Source organism: Leptonotus elevatus, chromosome 2 (genome assembly GCF_054856555.1).
Source record: "Leptonotus elevatus isolate MCC_2025b chromosome 2, RoL_Lele_1.0, whole genome shotgun sequence".
Taxonomy (NCBI): Eukaryota; Metazoa; Chordata; class Actinopteri; order Syngnathiformes; family Syngnathidae; genus Leptonotus; species Leptonotus elevatus.
Window position 1 is genome coordinate 37,568,903 of NC_141240.1, and position 20,231 is coordinate 37,589,133.

General features: G+C 43.1%; 1 protein-coding gene across 7 annotated transcripts in view; it reads left to right on the forward strand.

Annotated features, from left to right (window-relative positions):
• The window catches only part of nav1a (neuron navigator 1a), a 79,206-nt gene that overhangs the window by 55,683 nt on the left and 3,292 nt on the right, over nucleotides 1-20,231 (forward strand). For 5 of the 7 annotated variants that reach the window (XM_086067919.1, XM_086067918.1, XM_086067922.1 and 2 more), the window contains 23 exons: nucleotides 1,916-2,054; nucleotides 5,855-6,158; nucleotides 9,092-9,848; nucleotides 10,870-11,367; nucleotides 11,616-11,657; nucleotides 11,786-11,937; nucleotides 12,149-12,331; nucleotides 12,589-12,668; nucleotides 12,781-12,804; nucleotides 12,943-13,020; nucleotides 13,619-13,702; nucleotides 14,407-14,515; nucleotides 14,599-14,720; nucleotides 16,561-16,745; nucleotides 16,819-16,981; nucleotides 17,057-17,249; nucleotides 17,364-17,452; nucleotides 17,539-17,634; nucleotides 17,709-17,880; nucleotides 19,119-19,384; nucleotides 19,453-19,604; nucleotides 19,674-19,745; nucleotides 19,941-20,146. In XM_086067919.1, the coding sequence (XP_085924045.1) occupies nucleotides 1,916-2,054; nucleotides 5,855-6,158; nucleotides 9,092-9,848; nucleotides 10,870-11,367; nucleotides 11,616-11,657; nucleotides 11,786-11,937; nucleotides 12,149-12,331; nucleotides 12,589-12,668; nucleotides 12,781-12,804; nucleotides 12,943-13,020; nucleotides 13,619-13,702; nucleotides 14,407-14,515; nucleotides 14,599-14,720; nucleotides 16,561-16,745; nucleotides 16,819-16,981; nucleotides 17,057-17,249; nucleotides 17,364-17,452; nucleotides 17,539-17,634; nucleotides 17,709-17,880; nucleotides 19,119-19,384; nucleotides 19,453-19,604; nucleotides 19,674-19,745; nucleotides 19,941-20,146 (4,166 nt within the window). The remainder of the gene's footprint in view (nucleotides 1-1,915; nucleotides 2,055-5,854; nucleotides 6,159-9,091; nucleotides 9,849-10,869; nucleotides 11,368-11,615; nucleotides 11,658-11,785; nucleotides 11,938-12,148; nucleotides 12,332-12,588; nucleotides 12,669-12,780; nucleotides 12,805-12,942; nucleotides 13,021-13,618; nucleotides 13,703-14,406; nucleotides 14,516-14,598; nucleotides 14,721-16,560; nucleotides 16,746-16,818; nucleotides 16,982-17,056; nucleotides 17,250-17,363; nucleotides 17,453-17,538; nucleotides 17,635-17,708; nucleotides 17,881-19,118; nucleotides 19,385-19,452; nucleotides 19,605-19,673; nucleotides 19,746-19,940; nucleotides 20,147-20,231) is intronic. The other 2 variants (XM_086067921.1, XM_086067920.1) reach the window with 2 other exon arrangements.

Genomic DNA, 20,231 nt, shown 5'->3' on the forward strand with positions numbered 1-20,231 from the left:
TTTCAGACAGGATTTGGGTTTGAATTTCCCGCCCTCTGTCTGCGGATGTGACGTCTGTAAGTGAAGAAAGAAAAATGCAATTTGACTTTTTGGCCACAAGTGGAGCGTCATTCTGCTCGTTACTTCTTGAAATATGTTTATTATTTATGAAGTGGGCGACTGTATTTGTTTTGGTTTGTCATAGACACGCTGGCGCTGTCACGTGACTCTGTTCCACCAATCCCGCGAAACCACCAGTGACGTTCGACTCCATTTCACCAATCAAATCACACAGCCACATGAACATATACAAGGTCTCCATGTGTTGTTTCACAAGTGTAAAACAAAGACAAGTAATTATTTTTGGTGGGATTTGCTTTCATTTAGGTTAATTTATAATAATTTAATTCATCATTGTTTTAGTTAAAGTGGTGTTCAAGTCATTATTTGGATGACTATGTTTTACTTGAGTCATGTTATTAAGTAACCTTACTCTTGAAATTTGGCTACTCTGCACACCTTTAGCTAACAGTCAGCGAGGGGGATTTACCAACTATCATGTAAATAATGTTATTGGTTTAGTCTCTATTTGCTCATCCATTATATCCTGGTGGGCGTCTGTGTTGTTTGACTTTGCCTTGACTTTGTCTCTGAGTTCAGTTAAGTGGCACAAACCAGCCCAGTGTGTGTTTGTCTGTTTGCGCTGAATAAACATGTATTGCTTCATACATCTGGTGCTGGTGCTGATGAACCACAGCTGCGCGTCCCTCCTGGAGGTTTATCCCCCAGCAGCGAGGAAAGAATGACATATTCATGTGTTGGGAAAGACTCTGAGGGGCGTTCAACACTGATGGGCTTTTTAACAGCAATGCTGCGTCGAAGTCCCACAGCGGGAACTTTTGCATGAACAACGCAACGACTTTGGTCTGTTGCTCAAGGGGGTCTGGCGCAACCTAAACTGGAAACAGACAGCGACAGCATCATTCAACAAAATCAAACTTATAATACTTGGAGTTTCGGATGCACCATTCTGCCTGTGACTGTGTATAAATGAATGCCTCTCTTTTAGATTTGAAATCCCGTCGACTGTTTTTGTGTCAAAGATATTTACAGATCAGACAGGACAGGCTTTGCCCCTCTTCCCCCCCCGATGGCTGTCATCAAACCCCCAGGCTGCGGTGTGACCCACACAGGCACCCAACCGGAAGGCCTTGCACTCCCTCCATCCTCTCTTGTATTACAGTATAGCTATGACCTTATTAGCCCCCCCCCCGCCCCCCACTCTTTACTATAAGAGCAGTCTAACCTAATGACCCAAATGAGGGCACATCCTCACCCCTGACTTCCTAAGCGTGACCCATTTCGTGTAATGAAATATACAGTTCCCCACATATACCACACCACACTTTGCTCTTTTTTTTTGTCTCTTCATCATTGTAGCGACCATTTTGAAGACGTTTGACGGATTTGTTTGAGTTTCGATTCGTCTCGTAGAATAAGTCATCCTGCTCGTGTCGGGATTGTGACAGCAGTTGGTTTGGAGAGGAAGCACAAAGTTGTCCCAGCACAGTGCCTGTAATTGTGGGTGCAATAGGGTGTATGTTCAGCACACATGTATATGTTCTTTAGTGCTATTTTTACGCACGTAGGCTGAGATTATGTTGACTTGAAGTGTCGACGTGTCTGCAGCGTGGAAGTTGGATGCTGCATGTATACAGAGCATTGAGCCACAATGTCTATCAAGTTTTTTATCAAAGTGGAAAACATTGAGCCAAGTGAGTTACTGGTGTAACTGAGCTTGTGGAGCTTTTGGTCATTTATTGCGATGTACTGCTTAAATATGTAACATTTTGACAACGTTAAAGTAGGATTCAACTTTTTTTGGTCACCTGTGAACTCAATGATTGATCCTCTGACCAAGCAATTTGTCTTGCAGCTGGGACGAGAGCAGCTCCATCAGCAGCGGCCTGAGTGACGGTTCTGACAATCTGAGCTCGGAGGAGTTCATCACAAGCCCCACCCTCAACTCACTTCCTTCCACTCCCATTGGCTCCCGCAGAAACTCAGCCATTGTGGTAAGTGCGGCATGGTCATACTCTTAATACACACACGCACGCACGCACACACACGGTTGGGTTTACATTTGTAGTGGGGACATCTCATTGACATAATGCTTTTCCTAGACCCTAACCTTAACCGTCACAACTGACTGCCTTACCCTTACCCCAACCAAAACCCAACGCAAAACTAAGCTATAAAACCAAGTTTTAACCCTCAAAAAGAGGTTTGGGCTCATGGAGACCAGCAAAATGTCCCCACAAGAACACCCGGTCCCCACAATGATACTAAAAACCCACACACACAAACACACACAGTTTGTGGTGCTATGTTTGTGGGGCCATCCTATTGACATAAAGCATTTCCTAGCCCCTTACCCTAAACCCAATTGCAACCCAATTCAAACCTAATCTCTAAAACCAAATCTTGACCCTCAAAAAGAGGTCTAAACTTGTGGGGCCCAGCAAACTGTCTCCACATGGACGGGTGGGCCCCACAACTTGGTGAAATCCCAAAATGCTGGACCCACTATGTAACAAAAACACACGCACACACACACACACGCACACACACACACACAGTTTGTGGGGCTATTTTTGTGGGACCATCCCATTGACATAAAGCATTTCCTAGCCCCTTACCCTAACCTTAACCCAATTCAAACCTAAGCTCTAAAACCAAGTCTTGACCCTCAAAAAGAGGTCTAAAGCCAAAATGTTGTCCACAAAGACAAGTGGGTCCCACAAGTCTGTAAAATCCCGGAATATGGGCCCGACCATGTACCAAAAACACACACACATACACAGTCTATCCCTGTGTTAGCATTGATTAAGGTGTTAATCTGCTGAAGTGCTGATTAATGCACTTGGCACATGTACTTACTGGACTCACACATTAACACAGAAGCAGCAGGTATCAAAGCTCAGACACAAAGCCTCATTAAGTATTCTTTGCACACACTCACATGCGGTGATAATATTTAACATAAATTTTGGGGAGTTTTGAACTTCCATTTACCGGTATATGATTTGTAACACTATTGCACAAAATGATGTTAGCACCTCTGACGCTTGGGGGAGATGCATTTAGTGCAATTCAGTGTGATTTAATACTTTGTGCTGTGCAATCTAATGTGAGCCGATACCAAAAGGCAATATGCAGTCATCCTCAGGTTAGATTGGCACGCTCAGCATTTATCAATTTAACACAACTTCATTAAAAATGTGTGTTAGTGGTTTCGAACATTTCTAGTATTTGGTAACCAAACCTCTTTTCAATGCGATGCTACACACTACAAAATGGTCCGTCACTGAAGTCTGCTTTGGTGTTCAGAAGCTGCAGTAAGGATGTGGCGGGACTTAATCCATCTGTCGCTTGACGCTAATGCATTTACCTTTGTGTGATGTGGGTTACACCTCCACGGTGTGCTTATTGTGAGAGCCGAGTAGGATTTTAGAGAGGGCTAGATTGAAGCACAGGAGAAGAGGAATCAGCGTAACCATGGCAACTGTACTGCAGGGATGCTGCGAGTGCGGCTCTTTGTCTTGTCCTATTCGTGAAGGACGGTTCTCGGACTCGCACACGTGCACGGGGCCACCTGCAGTCCAGCATCCGGGCCAGTGAGTCAGAAGAACCTACAGGGCGTTTCCCCAAATTCCCTCCAAGCCTTATTGCTGGAGTCATGGAAACCATAACCCCCCTATGGCATCACTACCATGGCAACCGAGCATCACGTCATCGCGTGCCCCATATTGTCTGATAGACACACAAACTGCCTGTATTCTCAGCTGATACTTGTCTTAAATGGTCCCCCTTTGTTGTGTGCCTATAAAATGTTATAAACACACACTTATCGTTCCTCATGCTCGACGGGATACAGGGAAAGAAAAGAAAGATATTGAAGTGGGACAAAGTGTTGAGGGAAACGAGTTAAAAAAAGAGGAGCTATTGACAGAAAAGGGGGATTTTCTTACCTCTACATGTGCATTTATTCTAATGGATTTTAATGAAAAGAATCCAGCCGAGTCCATGTGAGAGAGCTTGCATACATGGACACGCGTGCACAAACAAGCCTACAAGACTGTCAGATGTAAAGTGTGTGAATTGTACAGAGCCCACATCCGCCCTCGGATGAGCTCTCGACATACACCATCAAACCTCTCCTTCCTGTTAAAGCTTCCTGTTATCGTTTTATCGTTGATGCCACCCGACTTGTTCGACCAGAAGTTGAACGCGTCGGTTGTAAGTGACACCTGCTGCCTGGGAGCTTTACGCTGCCTGAGGCTGTTTTCAGTTGGACTCTCTGGGATGCAAATTTGTGACTTTGGATAGTATCAATTTCTACCTAGACCTTTTCAGACATACAGTGGCTATAAAAAAAGTCTACACACCCATTTTTAATAGCAGGCTTTTGACCTGAATTATTATTATTATTTTTTTTATGGTCCAATGAAAACAACTTGGTGTCATCTTCTTGGAACAAAACATTTATCAATTCTTGTCTATCAACGTTTTCTTTATTTTTTTCAAGCTTCTGTGAATACCTTGAAGCTGTAAAAACATGCCAAGCATTTTCAGAAAAGAGAACATGTGGGTGCCAGCCGATTTAAGCATTTTGACTGATCTTTCAAGGTCCACAGAAAATTTTGTGTTTGGACTATGGAAACACAGATACTACCGAATGAAAGATTGAACTCTCATCTTTCATCAGATAAAACTTTGTTTCTACATTATTCCATTCTTCAATAATCAACAATTGAAAATAGGTTAGTTTCACCCATATGAACTGTTTTGGACCAAAATACGGAGAAATCAAGCTTTTAGTGAAACGATATTATTTCATGCACTCTAGGGAATTTGACACCTTTTTTTTTCCATGAATGATGCCACAACCATCTAAACAGTGCTTTACTTTTGTAAAACACTACCACCAAGAATGAAAAAGTGTTTTTTGATAGCAAAATACGTTTATTTACATTCAACAGCGTAACAATTTGACAAAACAATTTGGCAAACTATTTACAAATGTGTGCAACTGTGGTACTATTTACAATTGTGTGGATGTTTCAACTACATAGTTTTTCTTTTTGTGAGTTATATTGTGTAAAACTCCCCTGCGTGCAAGGGGACGCAGCAGGATTTGCACCACAGATTATTTCACTGCAATTGCCCCTTCGCGTTCACTTTCCTCCACCCGTTTCCAAAAAAAAACAACAACAAAAAACATAGTGAACGTCTTTTAACATCTTTGGCGGCACTCATTTGGATTTTACTAAACGTTAGTAAACGTTTTTGGCGGTCAAAGAGTTAAACTGGGGAGTTTCAGTCATAAACGGAATAATAAGAAGTGCCACTGTATATACATTATTGCATTCATTACATCAGTGTTTCTCAACCGTTTTACATAAGAAAAATATATGGCGCACCACCAAAGAAAAATACTGAAATGACGACGATCTCATCTCAATTTACTCATAAATAGATTTTCTCAGTGTGAAATTGGCCCTGTTTAATCGAGCATGAATCTGCTGCACTCGCAGGACGTTATGACTGGCAACATGTAGATAAACCCTTTTATTGTATCTTCTGCCATCTAATTAACAAGCATTGAATTGTGCGTGCCTGTGTTAGTGGCATAGTTACCAGCAGATGGTCATTTTCAGGCAAATTAAGTGAAATTGGACAATTTCCCATGGTACACTTAATGATCTCTCACAGCACCTTGGTTGGGAATCACGGCATTATAGCAATATCCACAAAATAATGTAAAGATTGTCTCAATTTTAATGTTTGTTAATCCATTTCTGCGTCTTTGTAGATGCGCACAGATGCTGAGAAAAGATCCCTGGTGGAAAGTGGACTGTCGTGGGACAGTGACAATTCCAAACCCAGCCGGAAGAGTCTGGGCAGCGGCACCTACGATACAGGAAGCCTCAAGTCCGAGTCGGACAATAAATGGAAAAAATCGAAGCCGCTGGTGGACGGTCACGAAGGAGGAAAGGGTGAGCTGAGGAAACCTCAGACGCTGGGTCACGGGAATGCGTTGAAGAAGGGAAGAAACCCGCCGGTGGCGGTCACCTCCCCTATCACGCACACACCTCCGAGTGGACTGAGAGTGGCAGGTGAGCTCCCAATTGCACTCGGCGAGGTGCTCTTGTTTGAATGCTTTTACAAGATGATATATAACCAGCACACTGACACATTTCTCTGGCTTAGTGTTCTCATTCTGCCAGTCGCACACCCACACATAGTGATAGACACACTCGCTGGCTTTGTCCACACACATCCACCCGCAGCTGCAGCCCACCCTCTGGATCTTTAGAGAGCGGTGCCATGTATCAAACGCCCATTGCCACCTACTCCCTTCCTGCCAGCCAACCACACACACACACACACACACTGAAAAACTGTTTTTTTTTATTCTTCCCTTTTCCTTTCCTTTTATATCTCAGCTTGCTTTGCTGTTGAACAAATCCTAAATAAAGCAGTGCATAAGTGTGTGTATGCATGGAACGTTTACGATTACGGCGACCTTAATTTAACCCGTGGGTCGTGTTTTATTTTATTTATTTTTTTTTTATTTGTTCTTTTTATTAGACCTGTGGTATTTGAGCTCAAAATGGGCTCTGCTCTTTAAGTGTAATAACTCATTAGCCAATTATGAATACATTTTTACTTTCAACTCCTCAAAATGTTCAGTGGCATCAGATTTTTGCATACATATATAGTTTTTTTTTTTTTTTTTGTATTACCTTTATGGGCAATAAAAGCTGAATTGTGCTATAAACAAAACAAACTATGCTGTATATATATATATTTTTGATTAATTCAAATTGGAATATTTAATATGATATAATTAGACCCTTTAAAAAAATCAATAAATCATAACAGCAGAATTTTTTTTATGCATGCCTTTTTTTATACAATGATTTATATTATATCAAAAAAATATGTTTTATAGTCAATGTGACCAAAACGGGCATTTTTATAAAGAAACATGTTATAAATCTCCCTCTCTCGTTTGCAATAATTTAAAAATGACCCCATGGTGCCATTTTGAACCTTACATTGTGAAAATCTGCTGGAATTTTCAGCTTTTTTAATACTGTACTTTTTCTTTGACATAACACATCAAATACAATATACAATCAATCCTAAAATGGGACAAATACCACCCAGGGGTTTTAAAAAGTGATCCCATCACACTACCGTCAAGATGAACACACTCATTTGCACAAAAGTCGTACAATGTTGGGGATTGTGCAACTTCTTCTTAAACATGTCATCTGTGTGCTGTTCATGTTTGGGTGTGTGTATGTGCACACGCCACACACACACACACACACACACACACACAATCAATTAGCAACAGGATATTAGCCATAGTGTTCTGTGCCAGTCTGGGACAGTCCAGGTCTATCCTGTGATTAAATGAACAAGAAAAGAACTGGCCATCTGCAGAGTCTGTACCACTTTATTATGTACAGTATGTATGTGGCTGACCCAATACAGTCCTTATGAATAATTTAGTCTGTTAATTTCAGATTTCACATATGGATTAATGCCTGTGTCAGTATTAAAAATAAAATAAAGAAAATGAAGAAAAATGCAGTAAAGGTTCTGGACAATTTTGTGGAGTTGATTGTAGGGCACTATTTGGCTGCCAGGACTTGATGATTTAATAACAGTCATTCTTTTCTCTTCAGCTATTTTCCTTCCAAAGTCAATCAGGAGCATTTAATTAAATGCCCACCCCGGTAAATAGAGTGTTTCGAGTTGATTTCGCAATGGTGAAAGAGGATATATTCCCTTATTAGTCATCACCATGTCAAGCTGTCCAATGAGTTCTTTTTTTGCAGAATCTTGCCAATAAACCAACTGGCATGTGACGGTAAAATAAAAATAATCACCTCTTATTGTAACAAACTTACTTGGTCAGGAACTGTCCGTTTCAAGCAAGTCATCATTTCTGTCACTCAAACACTACTTATATAAACGGATCGTGGCCAAGGACCAAGCTGCTTGTTAAGTAGATAAATGTGTGACTGTGACACTACAGGTAAGACCGCTTCATGTAATAACGGAATCATCTTTTCTTTTTTTTGTCAGTGTGTCTCGCATGCCTGATTTATTAAGTTGTGTGCACACTGCCCACAGCTGGTGCCAATAAAACAGACTTTGTTTACGTCCAAATTTGATATGTATACCCTAATTCTGTCAGCAAGCTTTATCGTCACCGCAAGTGTAACCCTGTGGTCATCCAATAGATTAACTTTACAGTACATGAAGCCAATTTTTACATTTATAGAAGAAGTGAAAAACGTGATGCGTCATATTTCTATAAGCGCCATTAACTGGGAAATGTGAGTGTGTCCCTGTGTGTGTGTGTGTGTGTTTTGTGGGTTTAAAAATACCCTTAAGTGACTCCAGATGGCCCAGGGCTGCACGCCGGTGGGTCTCTTTCAACAGCAGTTCTTTGAGTGTGTTAATGTCTCGTATATAAACCTCGATAACAACTCCCATTGGATACAAATTAAAATCATGAGCATTGTGAGCTTTCATTGGTCAATGCTCGCAAGCTTGCATTTTTCTCGTTAAAAGCATTTTTCACATCGTAACTTTCGTGTTCGGCTGACTCATTTGCCATTAGGGGACACACGTGGGGCTGAATCATGTACCTTTCCTTCAGTCAACAACAAAGGAGAAGTTTTGTTTGACAGCGTTTCATGGACGTTAGCGGCCGCAGACACGCTTTGCTAATGTGAACAGCAGTTTTCCACAACCAGATCACCGCAGCTGTAACACACACACACACACGCACACACACACATCTAGACATTACTGGAAAGAGAAGACTTTATTTTTCAAGTTGATCAGAATGGAAAAGAGGCGTGATAAGTGTGCATGCGAAGCTGAAGCTGGCTGTGAGTCAGGTCTTTGCGCTGTCTGTCGGGCCCAGGCAGGGTTTTGTTTTCATCAGCAGACAGACTTGTAGGTGTTCAGATACGATATGCTAATATGCACTCATTTGTCTTTCTTGTTTTCCCCTCTCAAGGTACAGTGAAGACAGATGGAAAGCCATCCGACAAATCTCGATTAGCGGTGAAAAACTCCAGTCTTCAGCGCTCTTCTTCCGATGCCGGGAAAGATCAGCGCAATGGGGCCGGATCTTGTGAGCAGCGTAAACCTCCATCGGGTCTTGCCAGGCCATCAACCGGAGGGAACTTTGGTTTCAAAAAGCCCAGCCCAAATAATAGCAGTTCACCTGCTGTGAGTTCAGGTGGTAACATTCCCAAGACATCTGGTATTCCAGTCAAACCAGCAGCAGGTGGACGGAAGACAAGTCTGGATGTCTCCAACGCTGACCAGAGTGGCTTTTTGTCTCCAAATGCCAGGACGTCCCTCCAATACCGCTCTTTGCCCCGCCCAGCCAAGACAAGTACCTTGACTCTAACCCGGCCCAGTTCGGCGCGTCCGGTGAGCAGCACCGTGGACGCGGGCTCCGGGCTGACCAAACCATCCAGCATGACCCTCCAGGGCCAGAGGCTCAAAGAGCAGGCCGGTCTCGGTCCTGGAACAGGAGGACTGAGTAAAACGGGCAGCCGGGGGATCCTGAGTCCTGTCAATCAAACCGACAGAGAGAAGGAGAAGGAGCGGGCCAAAGCTAAAGCTGTCGTGTCGGACTCGGAGTGCGGAGGTGGCTCGCTGAAGGGCAGCCGAGCACAGACTGCGTCAGAGATCGCAGGGAGGCTGCAGGGGCTCCGACCTCCCAGTAGCAAGGGCACAGATCTACCATCATCGAACACACACAGGTGCTTAACATGTCGCGTAGTCATAAGCAGTGATTACCAAATGATCATCAGGGTCTGAAAGTTATTATTTATTTCCTACATATACTGCAATGTGTAGTGACAAGTAGGGTTGCATAGTTCCAGGAATTATAGGAATTAACGGGAATTTATGGGAATGAAAAAGAAATTGAAGGTTGGCCCGCGATATAGTTGGGGAAAATATATTGGAGTATAATATTGTCTAAAACAGCCAGATGTAATGCTAGTACTCTCCTCAATCACATGCAGATAGCGAATGTTTGTGAATGGTTCAAGGCCGCAAACGTTCACCAAACGTTTTAATGTTTTTTCTTGTCTCAAGGAAGGAAATTTTGAACATGTTCGAAATGTCCTTGCGACAAGAAAAAATGTCAGTGTCCATTAAAACTGTTGGAGAACATGGTGAATATTTTTGCAACCTTGAACAAACTTTGACGGAAAATCTGTATCAGCTACCGTGACAAACATTCAGCAGGATACAGGCTTAGTATCTCACTGAGCCACGAGTGTTTGCACACGTAGCGAATGTTAGTTTTTCGTCAGGATTCCTAAGGGATTGCACAAAAATTGTCGAAAATTCTCAATTTCTTTGAAGAAAAAATGTTTGCCACAAGTAAACACTGTTTGGGAACATTTTTGCAACATTTGTTCAAAATGTCTTTGCGGCAAGAAAAACTGTTTGTGATAGTTAACTGTTTCTAATATTTCTAAATTTCCCCATCTTAACATCCCATTGAAAGTTCCCGGAAATGTATCAAAATATTTTCCGCCCCTTTACAACCCTAGTGACTTACTCGTCCCCGATATTCATACAAAAGAATAATAGCTTTGTGGTCAAATGGCTGTGTGGTCTCGGGTTTCACACTGAGTAACTAAATTTGTGAATAAAAAAATAAAATAAAATAGCATATACCTTGTTTGATGCTAGTAGTTGTTGCTTTCCTGGAGATTGTTGTGAATTTTTCTGAAAAGCATGACAATGCATTTGTTTGTTTGCCTATAGGCTGTCTGGCTCACGCAGCCTGACGAAACCTCCGTCGATTTCCCATCTGGACAAGCTGAACTCCAACAACCTGGAAGTCGTCGGAGCTCAGGACTCCTTGCCTCCAAAGATTCCCCCTTACTCAAAGCTGCAAGAACTAGCTAGCTCCACAAGCCCCTGCCTTAGCCCCAGCCCCGCCCCTTTGCTCAACGTCAACTCTTCAGCCTGCTTCTCCAGCTCAGGGATGGGCTTGGGGCCTCGGCAAGTTACTTCTCTCGGGGTGGAGGGGAGCGCCGGGAAGAGAAGCTCTCCCCTGCTCTACCCTCGCATGTCTGGTCTGCATCGCAGCATGGAGTCTCTGCCTTTCCAGATGAGCGTGGCTTCAGAGCTGAGGGGGCGGGAGAAGTTGGTGAAAGGTTACAACTCCAGTGAGTGCAGAGACAAAGATCGACATGAAAACAGAGGCCCTCCCGCTAGCTGGAGCTCTGGAAGTAAAGTGTCCATGACAGAGACAGACAGGTGAGACTAAAAAAAATGAAAGCCTCAATATTACATCTTTGTAATGTAACACCATCTAGAGGTTAACGGTGGAACTGCATTATCTTTATTGTGTCCCAATCATTCGCCAAAATAGGATATTAAATGAGGATGTGTGCAGGTTTTTCGTAAAAGGGGATTACCAAATAACTATTGTTGTTCAAGGTTAACAAAGTAGCTCTTCTGGACTGCCTTCCCGGCTAAATAATGTCATTGTTTGATCCCCACAGTTCTCAGAGGGACCGAAACACTCTGCCAAAGAAAGGTTTAAGGTAAGCTAAAACACATCCATGTGGGCTGTTTGCAAAGAAAAGCACAAAGGATGTTTTTAAATGCATTTACTGCGTTTCACAAATGGTTGTGAACTAATTAGTTCTGCCTTTGTCCTCTCTCTGTGTAGTTTCAGCAGTGCCTCCCATGTTGAGTTTGATGGAAAGGAGAAAGGAGAGAGGAGACACTCTCATTCTATTCTGAGCATGTCTGACTCGCTCACGCTTCCAATGCTGTCCTCCTCGCCCACGTCCTTGACCCGCTCCTCCATTAACAGTACAGGTTTGTCAAGTCCATTTCATTTAGACGTGTGTATATTTACATGAACTCAGTTTGCACAAACCTCGATGAAATATTTTGCCTTCATGATGATAGAAATGCCCAGTTTTGATTGAAATTGTCAAACTGGTTATTGAAAAGTACAGTACAGTGCATACAAACATTGGCATGGCTGCAGTGGGACGTGACCATCCCCCTACTGACACCTTTCCAGCGCCAAGCCCGCTTGGTGGACCTGCAAGGATGACTCGATCCAACAGCATCCCAACACAAGACGTGTCTCCTGAGCTCTACGGGGCGTCTCCACTTGGAAGCACGCTATCGTTGGCGGAGCGCCCGCGCAGTTTAGGAATGGTTCACTCTGGATCATTCAGAGACAAAGATTTGAATGATGAAGGTAAGACGACAAAAATATGTCTTTATATACACCACTCACAAAAAATTTGGGACATATCGGCTTTTGGGTGAAATTTCAAGACGAAATTTAAAGATGAACTTCATTTGACCTTTTCTAAAATTCCAAATTGCCACTGCCTTTAAAGGTTATAGTACATTTAATCCTAAAATGTCACTCCAAACCAAATATATTTAACTTTGTGAGAGGTGTAGATAAATGCAGTAACATTTTAATTGCCTTACTTTTTGCGTGTTCAGTTCATGGCTCTGTGATCTCTTTGGCATCCAACGCCTCGTCGAGCTACTCGTCGGTGAGTGGGAATGCCATTCATTCACAGGTAGCTACAAATCAGTCCCTTCTTCTTCTTCTCCCTGTCCTCTCTTCCTTGCTGCCTCCATCTATCTTTCTTCCTCTAACGTTTCAACCTTTCTTCCCACCTGCATCCAAAGGCAGAGGAAAGGATACAGGGAGAGGTGCGTGTTGTTTCCGCTGCTCTGTCACTTTCCTTCCCTGTTGTCTGATGAGAAGAAATCTATCGTTTTACGCATCCTTCGTTGTAATTGTGTCTGTGGAACATGAGCCGCATTCAGCAAATCTGTTTTCCCCTTCAGCAAGTCCGGAAGCTGAGAAGAGAACTGGAGTCGTCCCAGGAAAAGGTGTCAAACCTGACCACACAGCTGTCAGCCAACGTAAGTTCCCTCAAGATGAATTCCACTGAATCGCATATTTGCAAGAGATTGCTAATCCTGAGTTTACAGTATTTCAAAGTCATTTATATTTGATGTATGTGATGTGATAAAAGTCCATTTGAAAAGTACATTTTAGGAGGAAGTTAATATGACCAAGAAATAAGGCTGGCGATATGACCTTAAAATAAAACGTGATTTATGGCCAACGCTCTGTGACGAATCTAGTAGGGTTATAATTATTGTGGATTCTTCATTATAGTTAGTTTTTTTTTCATTTTGACTTTTTAGTTTATTAATTCAGTTAGTTTTAATTATTTTTTGAGAGCAGATTTGTTCATTTTATTTGTATTTATTTTGGGGGGAAATGCTTCATTTTAGTTGAGTTTTTATTAGTTGTATTATTAGTTTTAGCTTTTTTTGGATGTATAGATTATTTGTCAATTAAAACTATAATTCTCAAATGACACACATTGACCTTGTTTAGACATGAGGGAGATCGTTTTGGTTGACATTTTTGGTGTTCTGCAAAACAGCTACAATATGTCATAGATGAAACTTCTTGACGTTAGTATTCTGATTCTTGTCTTTTTTCAAACAGGCGAACCTGGTGGCCGCCTTTGAGCAAAGTCTTGCCCTGATGACAACCCGACTGCAGTCTCTGTCATTTAGTCATGAACAGAAGGTAGCCAATGACACTTGCACACTCACAAGTTTGAATTCCAGCTGCATTTCATCACGGTGTTGATGGCGTTGTCCGCAAATCAGCACCTTTTTTCCGCCATGCGGTGATGTGACTTCAATGACAGCCTGCGGCGAGGAGGAATGCGCCTTTGAGGCCCTCGCTGCGGTCGTAATGTGACTTGGGGATCAGGGGAGCCCGAGAAGGGGATCAGGGAAAGAAAAAGCTCAGCGAAGCCTTGATCGGTTTGCGTGTGCGCGTCGCATTCCGACATTCTTCTCCCCTCGTACGGATGGCGTTGAGTGTGAATAAAGCGATCCGAGCTGGAGGGGCTGTCCACTGTGTGTTTAAATGTGAGGAGTCTCTCGCGGCGTTTTTCATGCCTTACTGCTTCCACTGAAAGGCCCGTCTAGACCGCTCCAGAACCAGCGTTTGTTGTTGGTGCCAGCGCGCTGACCTGTGCAGCTCAGCCAGGAGGAGCGCGCTCTCTTTAACCTTGAGGAGACGATGGGCCAGATGCAGGTTTAGAGTGCACTGTGGATGACTTAAGCACACAATAAGCGGCACCGCATGGGGCTTGACTCTTTGTAGTTTTAGAGTAGTCACATTTTCAGGATCAAGCCCCGCTGGCTTCCCACTGAAAACCCACAAAAACATCAGACATTCCTCCTCCTACAGGATTTTTTTTTTCCCCCCCCTCTATGCAGGACACTGAACTTGTAGAGTTGCGGGAGACCATCGAAGCCCTGAAGGCCAAAAATGATGAAGCGCAGGCCGTTATTCACGGAGCCTTAAACCACCCAGATAACGATAAAGGTGGAGAAATCAAATTTGTGATTCTGATGACTCCCTTTTGAACATCTGCCTGATGACGATTGCTCTCCCCATGTTTTCCTCAGACCTGCGTATGCGTCGCCAGAACTCGTGTGAAAGCCTCTCCAGCCTCAACAGTCTGACCAGTTTGTCAAGTGTAGGCAGCTTGAAGGACCAGGATGCCAAGAAGAAGAAGAAAAAGAGCTGGGTAAGAAACAATGCAGCTTCCTGCTGGCTCTCGTTGCTCAGCTTGACAAAGTCGGACCACTCTATGTACTGTCATTCTTTTTATTTACTAAGTGCATTACTGTAGGTTTATTAAAGATGTATTCAAGGATTTTGTCAAAAAGTAGAAGTCAAACGTCTGTTTGTCACTTTTTTTTTTAAATGCGCATGCGAAAGACCATCCTACCAGCTCTCGTGCTCGTCCGGGGGAAACGCCTATCAAATGTCAGGAACGTCATCATCATCTTCATCAGTCTCTGCAGACGGATGTCCTCTTGCGTCTCCCAGCCATTTTCAAAGTAGTAAGAGTCTGAAGCTCAGGAGCTACATGCTACAAGCACTCAAAGTGCGCATGCGCAGCTCGGAGCAAACGCGAACGACATCGTTACGTCAGATTGATTGACAGGATCGAGAACCATTCGTTATGATGATCCACCCGGAAGACGCAGCGACAAAAAATATCCTTGAATACACCTTTAAGTGTAGTTACAGTAATCCCCGCCTGTTGAGTCTTTCTGCAAATATCAGAAAAAAAGAGCAATTATGGCCCCTTACAAGTATTTAGATTAGCCTTTGGCAATAGTTTACACCAGGGGTGTCCAAACTATTCCTCGGGGGCCTTTTGCGGCCCACCATCCATTTTTCAGCAGCCCACGGCATACACTAAAAATGACATTTTGTCAACAAAAAAATGGGTGGGGTGTTGAGACACTCACATCCAAAGAGTGGGGGCGATATGACGCATGGAGACTACCACTACTACCAATAAATTGCAGCCATGTTTGGACTATAAGGCGCACCTGACTATAAGACGTGCTAGCTAAATTTGGGGAATACTCGACTTTGTTAAACATATAAGCCGCACCCGACTGTAAGCCGCGGGTGTTTTAATGTTACCGCACCGGGTTCCCGCTACTTTCTTTTCCATAATGAGGGCGCAAATGATCCAGCTCTCGTTCTGTCTCTCCTACTGTATTTGAGCTCACTTGGTTTGTTTTGCTCTACCTGGCGCTCTTGCGCTTCCCTTACAGTGCGCCCCTTTGTGATCTGATGGATAAGCCGCACCTTTGTGTTAGCCGCAGGGTCGAATGCAAGTTTAAAAAAAAAAAGTACTGTCTTATAGTCCAGAAATTGCTGTACCTATTTACAACTCAAATATTTTTCTCATACACTGTGGTGAATTAATTTAATAACTTTTTTGAAACAACATATCACATTAATCACTCCTAAGTATCTGCTTTAGAAATGTTCATATTATTACAGACCGCACTTTCTTTCTTTTTTGTTCCTAATGCAGAGATGGGATTTGGCTGTTGTTCAGCGCTGCAGTGAATATAATTTTATAATTATTTATTTATATATTTATTTATTTTCTTCACACCCCACAAAAGCCCGCCTAACTTTGACTTGGCATTATGACACAGTGTGCATTCATCAAATGTACATGTTGAGTCATTGGCTTTGGACCTGGTAGGTCACGATGGGTTTGCTGACAGTTTGCTTCCGGGATTCTACTGGGGTGCCCTTGAGAAAGGCACCAACCCCACTTCTAACTCAAGAGGCTGTTTGTGCGCCTATTTCACGCTGACGTCGCTCTTTGCATGCCTTTGTACTATATGTGTGATCTGGTTCTCATCCGTGTGGTGTCCAACACAAATATACAGCAGAGTTGAATTTTCCCTTGAAGGTATACAATGTGTGGTATAAATAAAAATGTAGCATTAAAGTGCTTCAAATCCCAGGAATTAAAAATAAATCAATCAATCAAACCTCCATCACGTTTGTTAGTTTGACTGTCTCTGTGTGGTCCTGTTCCGCTCCAGCTGAGAAGCTCCTTCAACAAGGCCTTCAGCATCAAGAAAGGCACCAAAACCTGCTCGGACATTGAAGAAATTGTCACTCCTGACTCTTCTGCTCCAAACTCACCAAAGATGCTGCATGAAGGAGCGGATGCAGGAGATAACTCGTCGTTGTCCCTCAAAAATTCCACGTCTGACATCTTCTCTAAGTAAGATTTGAAAGGTTGTGGGAGACCACGTCAATGTTGTTTGCCCCTGACGAGTGTGTTGTGTTCCCTGCAGGGCCATGGGGACAACAGAGGAGGAGGAAGGTGACGAAAGGGCCGTGTCGGAGCTGCGCTCGGAACTCTGGGAGAAAGAGAGAGAGCTGACAGACATCCGACTGGAGGCTTTAAATTCCGCTCATCAACTGGAGCAGCTCCGAGACGCCATGGACAGCATGGAGGTTCGCTTGGCCTCGAAAAAAAAGATCGACACGACTTTGCTCTCTGCTTTTATTTCAACGCTGTTTTTATTGCAGTCAACGGTGGAGGGCCTGAAGGTAGAAAACGATCATCTGAAAATCGGAAGTCAGGTCCATGTATTGGGCTGCGGTCCCACCTCATCCACCTCGCAGCCTTCGGGGTTGGCTTCGTTCTTGGGACCGTCGCTGAGACAGCCCATGTCCCTCACCAAGTCCTTCAGCCTCAGTCTGAATGATTGTAAAGGTCCAGGCAAGTAAAAGACACATACAGCATTTGGCCCATTTAAAGTAGCATCTACCTTTTTATCATTTTCTGATGAAATTCTCAATTTTGACGATTTTGTTTTCCTCATCTGGCGTGTAGACATCTCTGCAGGCAACATGTTAGGTGTACCTTCTCAGCTGGAGGAGGTGTGTGCACAAGTGCTGGTTTGCTTCACAGATCCAGCTGAGGTAAATCCACACCTTCGTGGGCTTCATTTCTACCTCTTGCAGTCACGTAAATATTTGAGAAATTGCGCCCCCGTGTCTTCCTGTAGGAGCATAAACAACTGGAACATTACCTGGGATCAGTGACGATTGGCGAGAGGACCGAATGGGCCTATCTGGACTCCATGATAGCCAAGACATTCAGAGTAAGACCATGCAGGTTGTGTGTCACTGTTGTAGGGTTATCTGAGTGTTCTCATTTTGGGTCTTTCTTACGCAGGAGTACCTAACTCAAGTGGACCCAACAGCCAGCCTGGGTCTGAACTGTGATTCGTTGCACATGTATGAGCTGAGCCAGGGAGCGCTGAGGGTGATTGGAGGAGACAAGCCTCACATGTCACCTTATCGATGTCTCAGTGGCAGGCCGCCTCGCATCCTTCTCACCTTGAAAGGTTAGGAACTCACATGTATACCACACTCTAAAAACATTTGGGTCAGAAATAACCCAAATTGGGTCAAAAAGGGGCCAACCCAACTTTTTGCAGAATTAAATGTTTATTGTTGTGATGTTCAATAAAATAATAATAATAATAAATAATAATAATAATAATAATAATAATAATGTTGTATCAGATTTATATAGCACTTTTCTGGACACTAAAAGATGCTTAACAATGGATATATGCATAATGTTACAGTGAACTAACTTTTTTCTTTTTTTTTCAATCCGGTAAAGTACATATCTCTTTATCTCGCTCTAAAACACAAAAAAATCAATACCTTGATAAATTAAAGTCAGGGGGAAAAATAAACCAAATTGGGTCAAAAATGCGACCGACCCAATTTTGTGTCGGTTCAACTTTGACCCAATTCATTTGGGTTATTCAATCAACCCAAATAGTTAGGTCAAAACAACCCACATAATTGGACTGCTATGTGAATTATTAATTTAATTTGACTCAACTTTTTGGGTTAAATAACTCAAGAAAATGGGTTGGTTCAATTTTGACCCAATTCAATTGGGTTATTCAATTAACCCAAAAAGTTGGGTCAAATTAAATTATTCACCCACAAAGCAACCCAATTTTTGGGTTGATTTGTGGGTTATTCATTTGACCCAACTTTTTGAGTTGATTGAATAACCCAATTGAATTGGGTCAAAGTTGAACCGACGCAAAATTGGGTCGGTCGCATTTTGGACCCAATTTGGTTTATTTTTTCCCCCATACTTTTGTTTTAATTTTGTGTAATACTGTACTTTAATTGATCAAGGTATTAATTTTTTGTGTTTGAGAGGAAGAGATATGTACTTTACCGGATTTATAATAATAAAAATAAAAAAAGCTTAGTCCACTGTAACATTATGCATGTAAAGCGTCTTTCAGTGTCCAGAAAAGTTCTATATAAATCTGATACATTATTATTATTATTATTATTATTGTTATTATTGTTGTTGTTATTGTTGTTATTATTGTTGTTATTATTGTTGTTGTTATATTGAACATCACAACAATAAACATTTAATTCTTCAATTCTTCACTTACCACTCGAGAGAGCCCACACTTTGAGAATTACCTTTCTAACTTATCGACATGAATTATGGTTTTACGCATTTAGATTTTTTCTTTAAGTATTTCCCTTCTGGATGTCAGTTTCAAAGGTCGAATTCCATTTCAAATGTATCCGTCAGGTCTTGAAGAGCAAAGCGTGGACTCCCTGGTGTTCGAGACTCTCATTCCCAAGCCCATGATGCTGCACTACATCAGCCTGCTGCTCAAGCACCGGCGTCTGGTCCTCTCCGGGCCCAGCGGCACGGGGAAGTCTTACTTGGCTCAGCGTCTGGCCCATTACCTCCTGCAGCGCAGCCGCAACGACTTGCCCGAAGGCAACGGCGAGCCCTCCCTCGCGGGCCGCGGCGCCGCCGTCTCCTTCAACATGCATCGGCAGACGCAAAAGGTAGCCGATAGTCCAACGCGGTCAACGCGGGAAAGCACGCTTCATCTCATCGCTATTCGTTCCCACAGGAGCTGCAATTGTACCTGTCCAATCTAGCCAATCAGATCGACCGACAGAGCGGCAGCGAGCTTCCGCTGGTCGTGATCATCGACGACATCAGTGACGCTGCCGCCATCACCGAGCTCATCAACGGCGCGCTCACCTGCAAGTATCATAAATGGTGAGTCGTAACATTTGGGCCAAGGAAGTACGATTGGTGAGCTGAACACGTTTCGTGCGGCCGTTTCAGTCCTTACATCATCGGAACGACCAATCAGCCTGTGAAGATGTTATCCAACCACGGACTGCACATCAGCTTCAGGTGAGCACCAAGTCACGAAAAACATCTGTAGTACAATTAAGACTATCAGATTTATTATACATAGATGTTTTGGTTTGATAGATTAGGTTTACGCTAAAGAACTAAAAGCATCAGTGCGTCTGCTTTTACCGCAGTACTTAAACCGAAGAATGTGCGCATTTTAGCCACCTGTGATGTCTGCCGCCTTGCCCGCAGGATGGTTCCTTTCTCGAATAACGTGGAGCCGGCCAACGGCTTTCTCCTGAGGTACCTCCACCGTAAAGTTGTGGAAGCGTACCAGAAGAAGGAGCACGATGCGTCGCAGCACCAGGAACTCCTCTGCGTTCTGGACTGGGTCCCACAACTCTGGTACCACCTCCACACGTTCTTGGAGAAACACAGCACTTCAGATTTCCTCATCGGTAAGAATTGATTTGATGAAGATTTTCGTGTTTTGCAAAAACACTAACTAGTCCACTTTGATACTGAAGAAGGACTAATTGGCCC